A 13,795-nucleotide genomic window follows, 5' to 3' on the forward strand; every position below is an offset into this window, starting at 1 on the left:
GTGTGATTTTTGAATGGCCACATCATCTCTGTACCCCACGCATACTATTACCTGTAAAGTCCCTCAGTCGAGCAATGAATATCAAACACAGATTTAACCACAAAGACCAAGGCACCTACTGGTAGATAGATTTTTAAAAAGGATGCATTACATATCCCTTTTAGCATGGTGAAATGTATTAATTACACTTTAGATGGTGTATCAATACACCTAGTCACTACAAAGATACACGTGTCCTTCCTAGGGCTGCGGCGGTCACAAAATTGTGTCAGCTGGTGATTGTCTAGCAAATAACTGCCGGTCTCACAGTAATTGACCGTTAATGAACATAAACACATTTAGCATCAACTGGCTTCCACACATAGCCTACAAGCCACTGATGCTGACCTCTGGAACATTTACTGTAACCAGCATCCTCACCCAGTGAGCACTGACTGACAACCGGACGTCCACGGACGTTGAAAAGGAGTTGACATTTTGTCAGTCCACCCTGGCCTTTGTGTTAACGTCCAAATCTGAACCTATCATAGACATATTTCACAAATGTGTATAGGACAGTACAAGTGAGTAGAGCACAGTAGAGTACAGTGCAATATGCGAGACCGAGTTAAGACCAAGGGGTCCGAGACCGAGTCAAGACCGAGACCAGAAAAATGCGAGTCCAGTTCAAGACCCCGATTGCAATTGTGTCAAATCGCCACCATAACGAGTTCAAAATGATCCGTGTTCATATTTCAGAAGAACATTCACGTATGGATACTTAAGACATTCGGAATGGTGGAAAAAAATACATGCTGAGGTCAATAGAGAGCTACTCTACAAATTATAGCTAACCCAAACAGGTCTATAAATAGATAAAAAGATAAAATAAGTTACAACTTCCTCCGGGCCCCCCTTACTAATAGTGAGGGCGCAACTTTGAAACAATTTCCCCCACAAGGAAATTCTGATGAGTGCGACAAAGTTTGACGATATTTTTCCAGTGAAAGTAAAGGACAGTAATGTTACCAGTAAAGTAGGAAGCCCAAGTTTCAGAAAATAAGAAATAAATGTGTCATGAAAGTAGTGTGGATATTTAGCCTGGCGAAGCGTTTGTATGCACTGACTGAATGGGAGACCAAGTCATTATCCGAAACCGAGTCAAGACCGAGTAAAAATGTATCATAACACCAAGACAAGACCAAGACACTCAACATGTGGTCTCGTGACCGGGCTCGAGTACTACAACAAATCAAATCAAATGTATTTATATAGCCCTTCTTGCATCAGCTGATATCTCAAAGTGCTGCACAGAAACGCAGCCTAAAACCCCAAACAGCAAGCAATGCAGGTGTAGAAGCACAACACTGCTGTTTAGTATAGATCAGGGACCCGTGATGTAATTTCGTCACCGTAATTCCGTTACAGGGTGTAAATCCACTTCACTTACTGTAGTTCAATAACCAAAAGAGATCGATTCCAAACTCAAGGTGCCAGGTCATAGCTGAAACCCCATTGTTTCTGCAGACATCTTTGAATCTTAAAGGTGCTACACATATGATTTCTTAGAATGTTTGCATTGTAATTTACTGTAGAGAAATATATTTTCAAAAAATATATATATATTTTTTACAGATACTGTATTTGAAGCTGGCAGACCAAAACTGAAAGTTACTTTTGGTTTTGGTCCACCAACTTCAAACAGTGATTTTGGTCCACCTCCTTCAAAAAGCTGTAAAAACAATATTTTGTGTTATTGAAAAGATATTTCACACCGACGTGGATGGTACAATGATTTCCTACACTATTCAGTGCTTATTTTCTCACATAATCTGAAATTGAGCGAACAGCGTAACATTTTTGCAACCAGGAAATGAGAGCTATTTCCACTAGAAAACACAGCCACAAATTCAGAACAGCCTTCCCATTTTGACAACAGATGCTGCTCCGGAGAGAGAAATCAATAGGTGACTATCACACCCAATCACAACACTAACGGGTCATTCCACTATTACTGCAGATATATTATGGACATTTTCTGAAATTACAATGCAAAGATTATAACAAATCCTATGTTTAGCACCTTCAAATCGGAGCAAATATTTAACCGTTTTTGGAAAACATGGTCGCATAAATACCTGAGAGAGATTTTACCATAATTCCGTAACCAAAGTTTGTATCTGCACAGTTCTTCTAATAGCTTTTGTAAATGTTTCAGTGAAAATGGTTTAAAGTATTTCTTGTGCATAGACTTGTATGGTTTGGTAAACTTTGAAATCAAAGCGTATTTCCGCTAACATGGAATTGCCCTGTAGGCAAAATTTGCATAACCAAAGGTACTGGGGCTCAGCCCCCCTGGCTCTCGTTTGGATCACAGGTGCCGGTGAACAGCCCTGGCCCGGCACTGACCCAAATGAATCTGTATGTGTGTGTGTGTGTGTGTGTGTGTGTGTGTGTGTGTGTGTGTGTGTGTGTGTGTGTGTGTGTGTGTGTGTGTGTGTGTGTGTGTGTGTATCCTGATCTGAATCTCTTCCTCTCCAGTCAACCCCTCTCCCCTGCAGCCTTCCTGCCAAGTCTGATGATACTGGACTGGGGCATTATTTAAGTCTCCAGGGGGTCCTTCAAGGTGCTAGATTATCCCCCATCATCACAGGCCCCTAATTAACAGTTTGACTGAGACTAAATAGAACCCGATGCCTTCCAATTTGTAATTCGCTCTGGATAAGAGCGTCTGCTAAATGACTTAAATGTAAATGTAAATGTTGAGAAAAAAACGAATAATCTATCTGCCGAAACCCAGATTAGGCTGTTCAAAGGCCCCTCCAACCTGGCTGGGTTTGGGGTGAGGACAGAGCATCTAAATGGCTACTGGGGGGTGACACACACATATTTCAAATAAGTTTAAGTGCAGCCCAGCCGTCTGCCCCCCCCCCCCCCCCCCCCCCCCTCCTGGACCCCCATATTCCCCTAAACAGCTAATCCAGTCTTTATCATAATCTGCTGGGGAGCTTGGACTGTCTGCTAGGGGAATAGAGGAAAGACCACCGCTATGATTCTGGGTCTGAGAGCGTTGAGAGCGACGACGGCTAATTAAATCTAATTTAAATGGGTCCTACACTCTCAGAGAGCACTCTAAATCCTAAATCTCCTAAAAACCAAGAGGCATAGAAACGTCTGGTGCTACAGTAGAATGGCTCCATCAGGACCCATAAACTCTGGACAGACTGTACAGAGTGACCCGAGACTGGCCATCGTAACTCATCTGTCTCTTGCTCTCAAGGGGTAGGTCCCAAAGGGCACTCTATTCTCTACGTAGTACCCTTCTTTTTTGGTAGTGCACTAAAGTAGTAGGGAATAGGGTGCCATTTGGGAGACAACCCTAGACTCCTCCACTCCAATCCCCTTCTCACTAATAGTCCTGTTGTATTCAGAATGATAACTCCGTGACAGTGTCACAGAGTAGATCACAAATCAACTAACTCTAAATTACAGAACAGAGCAATCAACCACAGCCTGCATCCCAAATGGAACCCTTTTACCTTTGTAGTGCCCTACTTATAGTGCCTTCCTTTTGACCTGAGCCCTATGGGCTCATTTCAAACTCATGTTCTACAAATATACAGCGCTGCTGCCCCTTCACAGCCTTCTGTAAATAAAGTAGAAAGAAAACAACCACATCACAGGCTAAGAAATCAACCACAGTCAAGGATGCACACACATCACAGACTGCTGTGTTTTTACCCAACAACACTCAAACCGTCACGGGCCTCCAGAGCGAGGCGGGCGGTGTTGCTCGTCGGTCTGGGTTTGAGTTACGGCTGAGAGACAGACATAGACGACCCAGAACTTCCCAAAACAGCTGAGGCCTCACAGCCTAGAAGGCAGCAGGGTCAGCTGGCACCCTCCTCCTCTCCACCACCTCACAGCGAGACAGGGTGTGTCTGAACATTTTTCTAGCTGTCAAATCCTTTCAAAAGTTCATTGGACGAAAGGTTCCAAGGTCCCTCCGTCGGACCTCCTCCTCCAATTTGCATTGAGAGGAATCGAGGTAGTAAGGACGTAGGAGGCAAGGATTTGACGGCGAGTACATTTTTCAGAGCGCAGCCGCAGACACATGGCAGGCCCGGGCCTTTGAGCATTTCTACATCACACGTGGTTTTGGCTCCTCACTCTGCCTGACTCAAAACAGATTACCATAACCGACCAACGTGTCTGCTTACAGACAGCCGGGAGAGCAAATAGTGGAGGTCACAGAAATTATAACTGTGTCCCAAATGGCACCATATTCCCTATATAGTGCATACATTTTGACCAGGGCCCATATGTAGGGTGCACTATGTAGGGAATATGGTGTCATTTGGGACACAACCCTGTGTGCTCCGCAGCACTCGCTCTAGTTCCCAGCATGTATTTCAATTAAACACAGAGCAGTGGGAAATTACAGAGCATTAACAAGAACGGAGGGAAACGGATATTATAAACATATATATATAATATAATAAATATTTATATCATACACATTTCAGGGAGGATTTTTTGATGTTGCATGGTCTAAATTTGAAGGATGGAAAATATGAATTGATTGGATGGATGGGTGGGTTTGGTGATTCCAGTGGACTCACATGTTTTTCCAGGGTATTAAGAGTGTTTTATATTATTATTATAATTAGAATCTAATTTTACGAGGCTGGGACATCTAAAATTCCCATGAGAAGGTATGTTGTTTTCTGTCGGCTCAGTAAGCCTATGTAAATGCGCTTTTCATTGCAAACCTGGACCAGTAGTATTCAGATCTAGAAATTCCTTTTTAAAACCTAACAGTTCCATTCGTTCTAATTGTGCTGTTCCAGGGCTGTCGGTCCTTGTTAAATGGCCACATTGGGTTGAAACGGCTTCTATAAAGAATATTGGCAGTAAAAGCCATGACTTTGTTAAATTACTCAATCAAATCCAGTAGAGAACATCTGGCGACAGCAATCAACAAAAGCAGAAGTTTTCTTTCTTCTGTTCATGTTGGCAAGAGGTATATAATGAATAGCAGTTGGCTTACTGTGTTTGTTTTTGTACATACGTGTGACTTTGACTGAAACTGTACATGATGTGTGTGTGTGTGTGTGTGTGTGTGTGTGTGTGTGTGTGTGTGTGTGTGTGTGTGTGTGTGTGTGTGTGTGTGTGTGTGTGTGTGTGTGTGTGTGTGTGTGTGTGTGTGTGTGTGTGCGTGTGCGTGTGCGTGTGTGTGTTTGCGTGTGCGTGTGTATGCCCGTCATTTTCTGATCATTGATGCAGAAAGAGGAGAATCAGGCGATGTGATGGGTGGCAGGCGCCAGGCAGCCCTCCGTCAGCCTGAGAGACAATGCAGCAGTGATAAAACAACAGAGAGCCCACTACAGTAATGTAATGGCTGGGAGCACAAGGACCTTTTGATGGAGGGGCAGGCAGGAGGAAGCTATGGCTAAACGCAGCCTGCATTCTGCTCTGTTTCCACTCTCCTTTGACACCTCACCACTCAGCTACCGCTATACTGCAGTCAGCCCCTCCCTCACACAGCCACACTTGAAATGAGGGGAAAACCCCGAGTGTGTGTGTGTGTGTGTGTGTATGTATGGGGTGGGATACAGTACAATGGGCACCTGACACGAGGAGAGGGGGATTTAAGGGAGGGATAGATGGAGGGAAAAGGAAGGGAGTGGAGGAAGTGAGAGGAAGGGAGTGAAAGAGGGCGACTGGAAAATAATGGTCAGCATGTGTCGCCGTTTCCAGGGCTGTTGTGTCCTCTGTACTGATCCATCCTACTTGGTCACACAATGGCAAAAGAGAGCGAGAGATGCTGTGGAGAGAGGGTGGCGGCATATACAGTCAGGAGTGAACCACACAACATTAACCACACAGTACCCCTCCCCCTGGACACTTTACTACCAGCACCAAAGACGTACAGCACACACTAATTACCCTAACACCAACACCATCAACCATCTCTGTCAGAACACAGCAGGAGAGGAGAGGAACTTTGGAGACGGTCCTTTTAGGTAAAGGCGGAGAGAGTATACGTTTCTGTTGTGTTCTGTAAATCAGTCCAGCCAGGTCACTGCGTCCTGCTCCCCTGCTTCCCTCCTTGCTCCCCCTCTTCTCCCTGCCTCTCTCTCTCCGAGGGTCTCGTGCACATGCTGCCCATGCATAATGCATCAGGCAGTGGTCAGGTGCAGTGGCAGTGAAGGGAAGCCCTCTCCCTCTGCAGCACATGCACTCAGTGGAGAGGAGACCCCCTCTGCACCACATACTGCACTCACCGATGCAGCTTCCCAACCAACAAGGGTTGGTTAGTGCTGAAATCCACCTGCAGCCCCTTCCCTCCATCTCTTTTTCTCTCTCTCTTCTCCTTCCCTCCCTCTATCCATCTCTCTTCTGCTCCTGTCACGGCACTAGAAGTGCCTCCCCAGTATTCATCTACAATACACTGTAGTGTCTGGGAAGAAAATTAAATTGTTTGATATTCACCTCGCCAATCATTATGTTCTCTACAGCACTGAAAGCGCAACGACCGGATGCACACGATGGAGGAAGGAGCGGAGTCACAAAAGCCAAATTGAGATGTTTTCCGGTCCACTAATCAAGTGTTTGTCATGAAAATCACATGTGCAGTTTCACATGTGAGAAAACTCCACATCTCAAAATTTCTATTTCACATGTGGAATTGCAGGTTCACTTTTTTTTTTACAAACGAGGGCTCATATTGAGTGTATTTGCATATGTACATATGGACCGCGCTAATGGTTTAGTAGGTTACTTTTTATGAAATGTTTATCCAATGGCCGCACACTAATTTCTAACTGCTAGCTAGCTTAGTGATTGGCGATATCTAGCCTTCCATTTCGTCCTAGCTAGCTATTTTTAGCTTCTGTCCATTGGTTTATGCTACATGTAATACACAGGACTAAAAAGGGATTTAAATAATGTTTTTGAAAATGTATGAATGTGTTTGCTGGAATTAATGTAAACTGATTCAACAATGCGATGTAAAAACAAATGGACATTGTGAGGTTAAAGAAAGTTTTGCGTCACTTAATGCAAAACCCTCGACTTCGGCGATGTCATTTACAAAATAGCCTCCAACACTACTCAACAAATTGGATGCAGTCTATCACAGTGCCATCCGTTTTGTCACCAAAGCCCCATATACCACCCACCACTGCAACCTGAACGCTCTCGTTGGCTGGCCCTCGCTACATACTCGTCGACAAACCCACGGGCTCCAGGTCATCTACAAGTCTCTGCTGGGTAAAGCCCCGCCTTATCTCAGCTCACTGGTCACCATAGCAGCACCCACCCGTAGCACGCGCTCCAGCAGGTATATCTCACTGGTCACCCCCAAAGCCAATTCTTCCTTTGGCCGCCTCTCATTCCAGTTCTCTGCTGCCAATGACTGGAACGAACTGCAAAAATCACTAAAGCTGGAGACTCTTACCTCCCTCACTAGCTTTAACTGCAGTGACAGCACCAGCTGTCAGTGCAGCTCACAGATCACTGCACCTGTACATAGCTCATCTGTAAATAGCCCATCCAATCTACCTCAGCCCCATACTGTATTTATTTATCTTGCTCCTTTGCACCCCAGTATCTCTACTTGCACATTCATCTTCTGCACATTCTACCATTCCAGTGTTTAATTGCTATATTGTAATTACTTCGCCACCATGGCCTATTTATTGTCTTACCTCCCTTATCCTAATTCATTTGCACATGCTGTATATAGACTTTCCTACTGTATTATTATTGTATGTTTGTTTATTCCATGTGTAACTGTGTGTTGTTGTATGTGTTGAACTGCTTTGCTTTATCTTGGCCAGGTCGCAGTTGCAAATGAGAACTTGTTCTCAAATAGCCTACCTGGTTAAATAAAGGTGAAATTAAAAATAACATCCTGCCATCCGTATATCTGCCTGCTTGAATGGCGAATAGATCAGATACACATGAAAACGTGAAATGACCGCGGGAATCGATAAAACATAGTTTAGAGAGGCATAAAAACAATTCATTCAAAATAGGTGAATCTTTCCTTTAAACCTCATACACTACCAACTGGGGGTCATTTTGACCCCAGAGGCATATTTGCTATCCTAGCCCAAAGGTGGTTTATTCAATGATTTTCCATTTTCATGACTTTGTCAATCAACTTGTTCTTAAAAAAATCTAAATCATTGTTTAGTGTTTCTGTATCAAAATGTACTTTGGGTTCATTTGACCCCAACCAAAAACACCTAATCCCACCTATTGTAAATTGATGGATAAGGCCTTTATTTAAATCAAGGTTTCTCTTCTCTGGAGACATAATAACAAGCTATCCATACCACCAGAGGGTGGAGGGGGACTTGTATCAGTGACTTTGCCCAGATACACAGTGCACCTGCAGAGATGGGGCCTCCATATGTACTTGCCAATGGTTATGACTGGTTATAACTAGGTATGATCATGTACAAAATCTAAATGATCTTACATATATGCTTCGTTGCAGTCAAAACGGCTCATAAAAGTCTGTCAGTGGTATGAATACTTGGTAGAACTGTAATATAGACACCAGCTACTCTCTGAATGTACACATAGTGCTGAATTGGTGTGTATTCCCCACCGCCCAATATAGTTATTCCTATCATTTCCTCCAATATTATATATGTGCAACTTGTTATGGTATTTGGGTTGCTCTAACATTTGGTTTGAAGTGACATTGATGCTTTTTGAAGCATTTAGCACCTTTTTTGTAGGGGCAGGAGAGGGAGGTGTGAATAGAAAACAGCTATGATGATCCGCTCACTCACTCCCATTGTTATTGTACTAGAACTATGTTTCACCTCTTAAGAGAAGATTGACAAGGATGTGGATTTCCAAACGACCTGCATTGTGTTTGAATGGTGCTTCCATATGCTGAGGTTAGATATGCAACTGTACATTGACACATTCTTGGCACAGGGAAGGAAGAGGCTACCTCGGCTAACTCTCTCTCCCATTGAGAATAGATCATTCAGAAGCTCGCCTCTGTTGTTCTGTTTCCAGTGGTGATATCTATCTAGCGTAAAATCAAAGGCAGAACCGCCTCTTAAACGATAACCCAACTGAGAAGAGATCCCCCCCCCCCCCCCTCGGTGTGAATCTGAATTTGATGATATATCCTTTGACAGAAGCCCTACATACTCACACCTACCTACTGACAATCTCCCTCCATCTGGTACACTTTGAAGACACGTGTTCACAGTAAAGCATAAGCCTTCATCTGTACATTTTGTTCTATCTGAACTGGTTGTCAACTGAAATACCTGGGCTACTAAATGTGAACGTGTTTGAATATAAAACACACTAAATATTATGCAAATGAATATCTAAATATATTATAAAATAGATGATATGGATGATATATTTAGTCAGTGCAGTACTTTACTCTGCAGTAGGCTACACAATAGCACTCTCTCTACTATTGTATGTCCTCCTCGCAATGAACAGACTGCTCTCCTTGCCGAGTGCTGCGGCAGTATGTTTAGCCCCTTCCATACAAACCAACAAAGTCCTGCACGTGGTTCGGAAGAGATGCGTAAAGCTGAATTCTATTGGCATCTCCTTCACTTCCATTATGGAATAGAATGCGCAGGTCCAGCGATTGATTTTGCGCAATATGAGGACGACATTTGCACACCGCGCAATCTGCAGTGACAAACAACACATAATATAATCACAGCCTCATTACTAATGCATACACGTGTCAAAATGAATCTAACAATCCACATGGTGATATAACACGCCACTGCTATACTGTATCTGCTATAATTGATTATATTGGGGGGGGGGGGGGGGGGGGGGCATCTTTGCTCCTATAGCCCACGGAAAAGGTACAGTGGAAACATCTGCAACATAATAAGACGGAGAGGATAGCTGTGCCAAAAATACTATCAACCTACAAATTAAACTCCCAACAAATAATGGATTCTTCAGACTTCATCTGATATTATAATAATGTTAAAAAAATGTACCTTAAATTTGGGGATTTTGGAGAGCCAGTGACGAGACGCATTCATTTTGATCATTTTAATTACTTTAATTACGTTCTATTAGTCACTGATGAAAACAATGAGAATAAGACACTTCAAGGCCATTAGCAAACTGAAAATGACATCCTGATAATCATCCCAAGATTTATGTTAATATCTTCTTTTACACCTGAATAACTTAAGAGACACATTATTGCATTATTTTTGGACAGCTCATTGTAATATGCATCCTTTCACAAAGTAGTATTCCAGCACTTACTATAAGGAGGTGTATCATGCGTCAAATTTAATTGAGCACTCAAAGGAATGTATTGGTTAACTGCAGTGTGGTTTCTATGGAAACGTGGTAGGTCCAACCAGAGGCAGGGAGGGTTAGATTAAAGTAACTGTCCAGTGAAAATTCTCATATCCGGCTTGCTCATACCAAATTAATGTTGTTGGCTTTCCTTGTAGTTGTGGCCAAAAAATAAATAAAAGAAAAAACACTCAATAAAACCCCATCTCAAACTTGTTTTTGAAACAAACTGTAAAAATAAAAAATTAACTTAAAAAAAGCTTGAAATTTGGAAGGAACATGATATCCTCTTTGGCCAAGACAGGCCTGTGATTGGTCCAGCAGCTTTTTCCTTTTTTTCCAAATTCTCTGGTGGGGAGAAGGATCTTTCTCGAGAATAGGGAAGACACAGGCTCGGAAGTGTGCACTCACTTCACACAAGCAGGCTAGCTAGCAAGCCACAGCTGGTGTTAGCAAAAAGGACAGAGCCAATGGAACAACTACTGTATCTCGCCAGTCACTTCTATCTCAAATGACGTGGTTTGTAAGAGTTGGCCTGCTGGCAATTTACAAGCAGTTTGCTAACGTTAGCTATCGTGACTAACTTAGCTTGCTGGCAAGCCAACAAGAAAGCAGGTCCTCCACACACCAACCATCTCATCACCATTCCCGTCTATTTTAAATCTTATTTGTAGGTAAAAGTTATATGTCAAGAGGAAACCTAACTAGCTGTTGTTGACTCATATAGGCAGCAGAAGTAGCTTCACGACTAGCAAGTTAGGTAGCTAACAACCAAAATATCAGGAATATAGTGATAAAGCAAAGGACAGAAATGAGTCTGCATTTATTGCTGTTCTAGTATAGTGTCCTAGTAGTTTCATTGTGCGTTTCCAAATCCTGAATCCATCCATACTATTTTACTTGGTGCAGCTGGGCTCGGGCAGGCTGCCCCAGTAGCTCCATGTTGTAGCTAATTTGAATATCCAAGTGTATGTGCGTCTCATTGACTGAGCTGTGAAATCAAATATTTGTGCCCCAAGCAGGGGCACAGAGCAAAGCTGCTTTTGAACATCCTTAATTAACATTTCTTGGAAGTACATTTATTTAATTCATATTGTAACAAACTTGAAGGTAATATTTCATAGAAATCTGGAACACTTTAAAGTCTCATAGTAGGATTTGTTAATTATTCAAAAGTGTTTTTCAAAAGTATTGGTCTCATGTGAAAACGCCAGCAGGGAAATCATGATCATATGCATAGGGAAGGCAACACTCTAGAAGAGAGAGGGTGCTTCACATTTCCAAGGAAGAGTATTTCCTTCCCCACATCTGATGTGACAGTTGTGGATGAATAAACACACACATTTTTCATAACTTTCATTAAAATGCAGCAAAGTTTAAAACACTTTCAGTGTGAGAAAACACCCTCTTGGGCTCTTTACGCAATAGATAAGACCTTTTTTTTCCCAGTATTGTTGGTGCAACTAAAAGACACTAAATGGGCCAGGGACATAACATATGGACATCCTCTGGAAGGGTCATCAGAGAGAGAGGGAGCATATCAGAAACGCGGTAGGCTACGTGCACCTCTTTGTATATTTATCTATTTCGATATACACAACCTTGTAATTATAACCCTATTAATAATTAGCATGGGTGCTTTGGGTCTTATAGCGGGTATGCTTTTCGGTCTTTTCTCCCCCCTAATTCCAAAAGCGCTTCAAATCCTCTGAACGGTAGCAACCGCACGGCAGCAGCCTCCCTGAGTGTCACAAGGCGATGTGCGATTATTTAGGACAGTGCCAATCAATATCTCAAGGCCCCTGCTCTTTCCTGCCTGATACCCCACAAATAAAAGGAACTGATATATTTGATTGAATCACCATTCACCATATCCTGCCAATAAACGATCTATGTGAGAATAGCCAATATTGAATATGGAGACCACATTGTTGCTTCTTTGTACAGTGAATAGCCACGACTGCCCACTGCGCGTGGGCAATCGAGTCATTGTTCGATTGCTCTCATTGGAGAGAGCAGGGTTTACACAAAGTAGGCTAATGTAGCCTGTGTTCTAATGTCACTGTACATGGGCTGTATAGAAGAAGAAGAAAAACATACAATAAACAACATTAATTCCACACTTGCGCGATGGTCCCTCATTGGGATGTGATAATTGCATTTACACAAAGATAAATGTTGGCCTCTTACCTGCCACAGTGTATCTGTCCATGTAATTGAGCACATTCCCAAAACTGAGAATCCCAGCCGCAGCGGCCGGAGACCGGCATCTGAGCAGCGCGGCTCGAAATTTCTGCCCGGGCTTGCAGGGATGGAGGTCCGGGTTGGATTTCAGTCCAGGACTCATGCTGCCCGAGAGAGTGTGCACCTCGTCAGAACTGCTGCAGCCCTCTATCTCGCATCCATCGCTCTCCACACACATCTTCTGACACGACAGATCCAGCGCAACAGAGAATCAGCCACAGCGCACAGAAGGAACAATTGATCAACGTTAGGTAGCCGAGTAAACGGTTAGAAATTCGCCAGCTGTGATAACTCGCAATACAAGATTAGACGCGTTGAAGATGTCGTCTTGTTAAGTGTTTGAGAGGGAGTCGCGTCTCGATCTGGCTCATTTTACCAGCACACTGACAGCACTGACCGGCTCTTGCACTCCTCAGGTTTTTCCCTGAGTACCATGAAGTCCTAGTGGAGGGGGTGTGACCTGGCTTAAAAACTCCGCCTCCTTGAGCCCCGCAGCGAATGAACATATTGGCACCTGATGTGTGGCGATAATGCGGGGAATTGCAATTTCAGTGAGGTGTAATTTCCAGTGGCGATTTTAGCATGTAAATCTTGGTGAGGCAAAAAAAACGCAACACTAAACAATACATTAATTGCACTATAACAGTGACCACAAACTGTTAGGGCCTACGTAAAGCTGTCGCAACTGCAGTCCCAACACCTTACCACTGCTACAGTTCATTCAGCCTCATTTACTGCCTTTAAAAAAAAACATAGCTGATATGGCTGACATGCTTAAACAAATGTGGTGTCTACTGACAATTGAGATTGTACAAACTATGGCATAATGAGACGACAAGCGGATAAAAGGCAATCCGTAATTTCGATTAAGACAATGAGTGAGAGACGACAGACGTAGTCAATATAACTATTTGTTCAGCACGTTTGAAATGTACAGCGACAGAATGCAGAACATGGGCCGTTCTTAGATTTAAACAGACAATGAAAGCTCTTACAATATTCGATGATTACATTTCTCTAAAACAGGTTATACGGAAACAAGCACACTCCGGCAATGAACGATGTGTTTAAAATATCGCCTTAGTGAAAATAGACTAAATTATTAGCGTGAGGCACATGGGCTACTAACAGCTTACTTCTCAACATACACTTAGTATTACTTTCTTAGCTACGGTATACATATCTCTCTGGCAAGTTCCCAGTTGTCTTGAACTCAGTTAGCCACTGATTCCTTCCCAAACCACTC

The 13,795-nt window shown here is 43.0% G+C and overlaps 1 protein-coding gene across 1 annotated transcript in view; it reads right to left on the bottom strand.

The window, feature by feature from the left end:
- spns2 (SPNS lysolipid transporter 2, sphingosine-1-phosphate) overlaps positions 1 to 13,006 on the bottom strand; it is a 135,306-nt gene extending 122,300 nt beyond the window's left edge. Inside the window, exon 1 of the mRNA XM_055942972.1 lies at positions 12,496 to 13,006. Coding sequence (XP_055798947.1) covers positions 12,496 to 12,727 — 232 coding nt within the window. The 5' untranslated portion in view covers positions 12,728 to 13,006. The remainder of the gene's footprint in view (positions 1 to 12,495) is intronic.
- Positions 13,007 to 13,795: the final 789 nt, after the last annotated feature.

This window comes from Salvelinus fontinalis, chromosome 13, assembly GCF_029448725.1.
Source record: "Salvelinus fontinalis isolate EN_2023a chromosome 13, ASM2944872v1, whole genome shotgun sequence".
NCBI lineage: Eukaryota > Metazoa > Chordata > Actinopteri > Salmoniformes > Salmonidae > Salvelinus > Salvelinus fontinalis.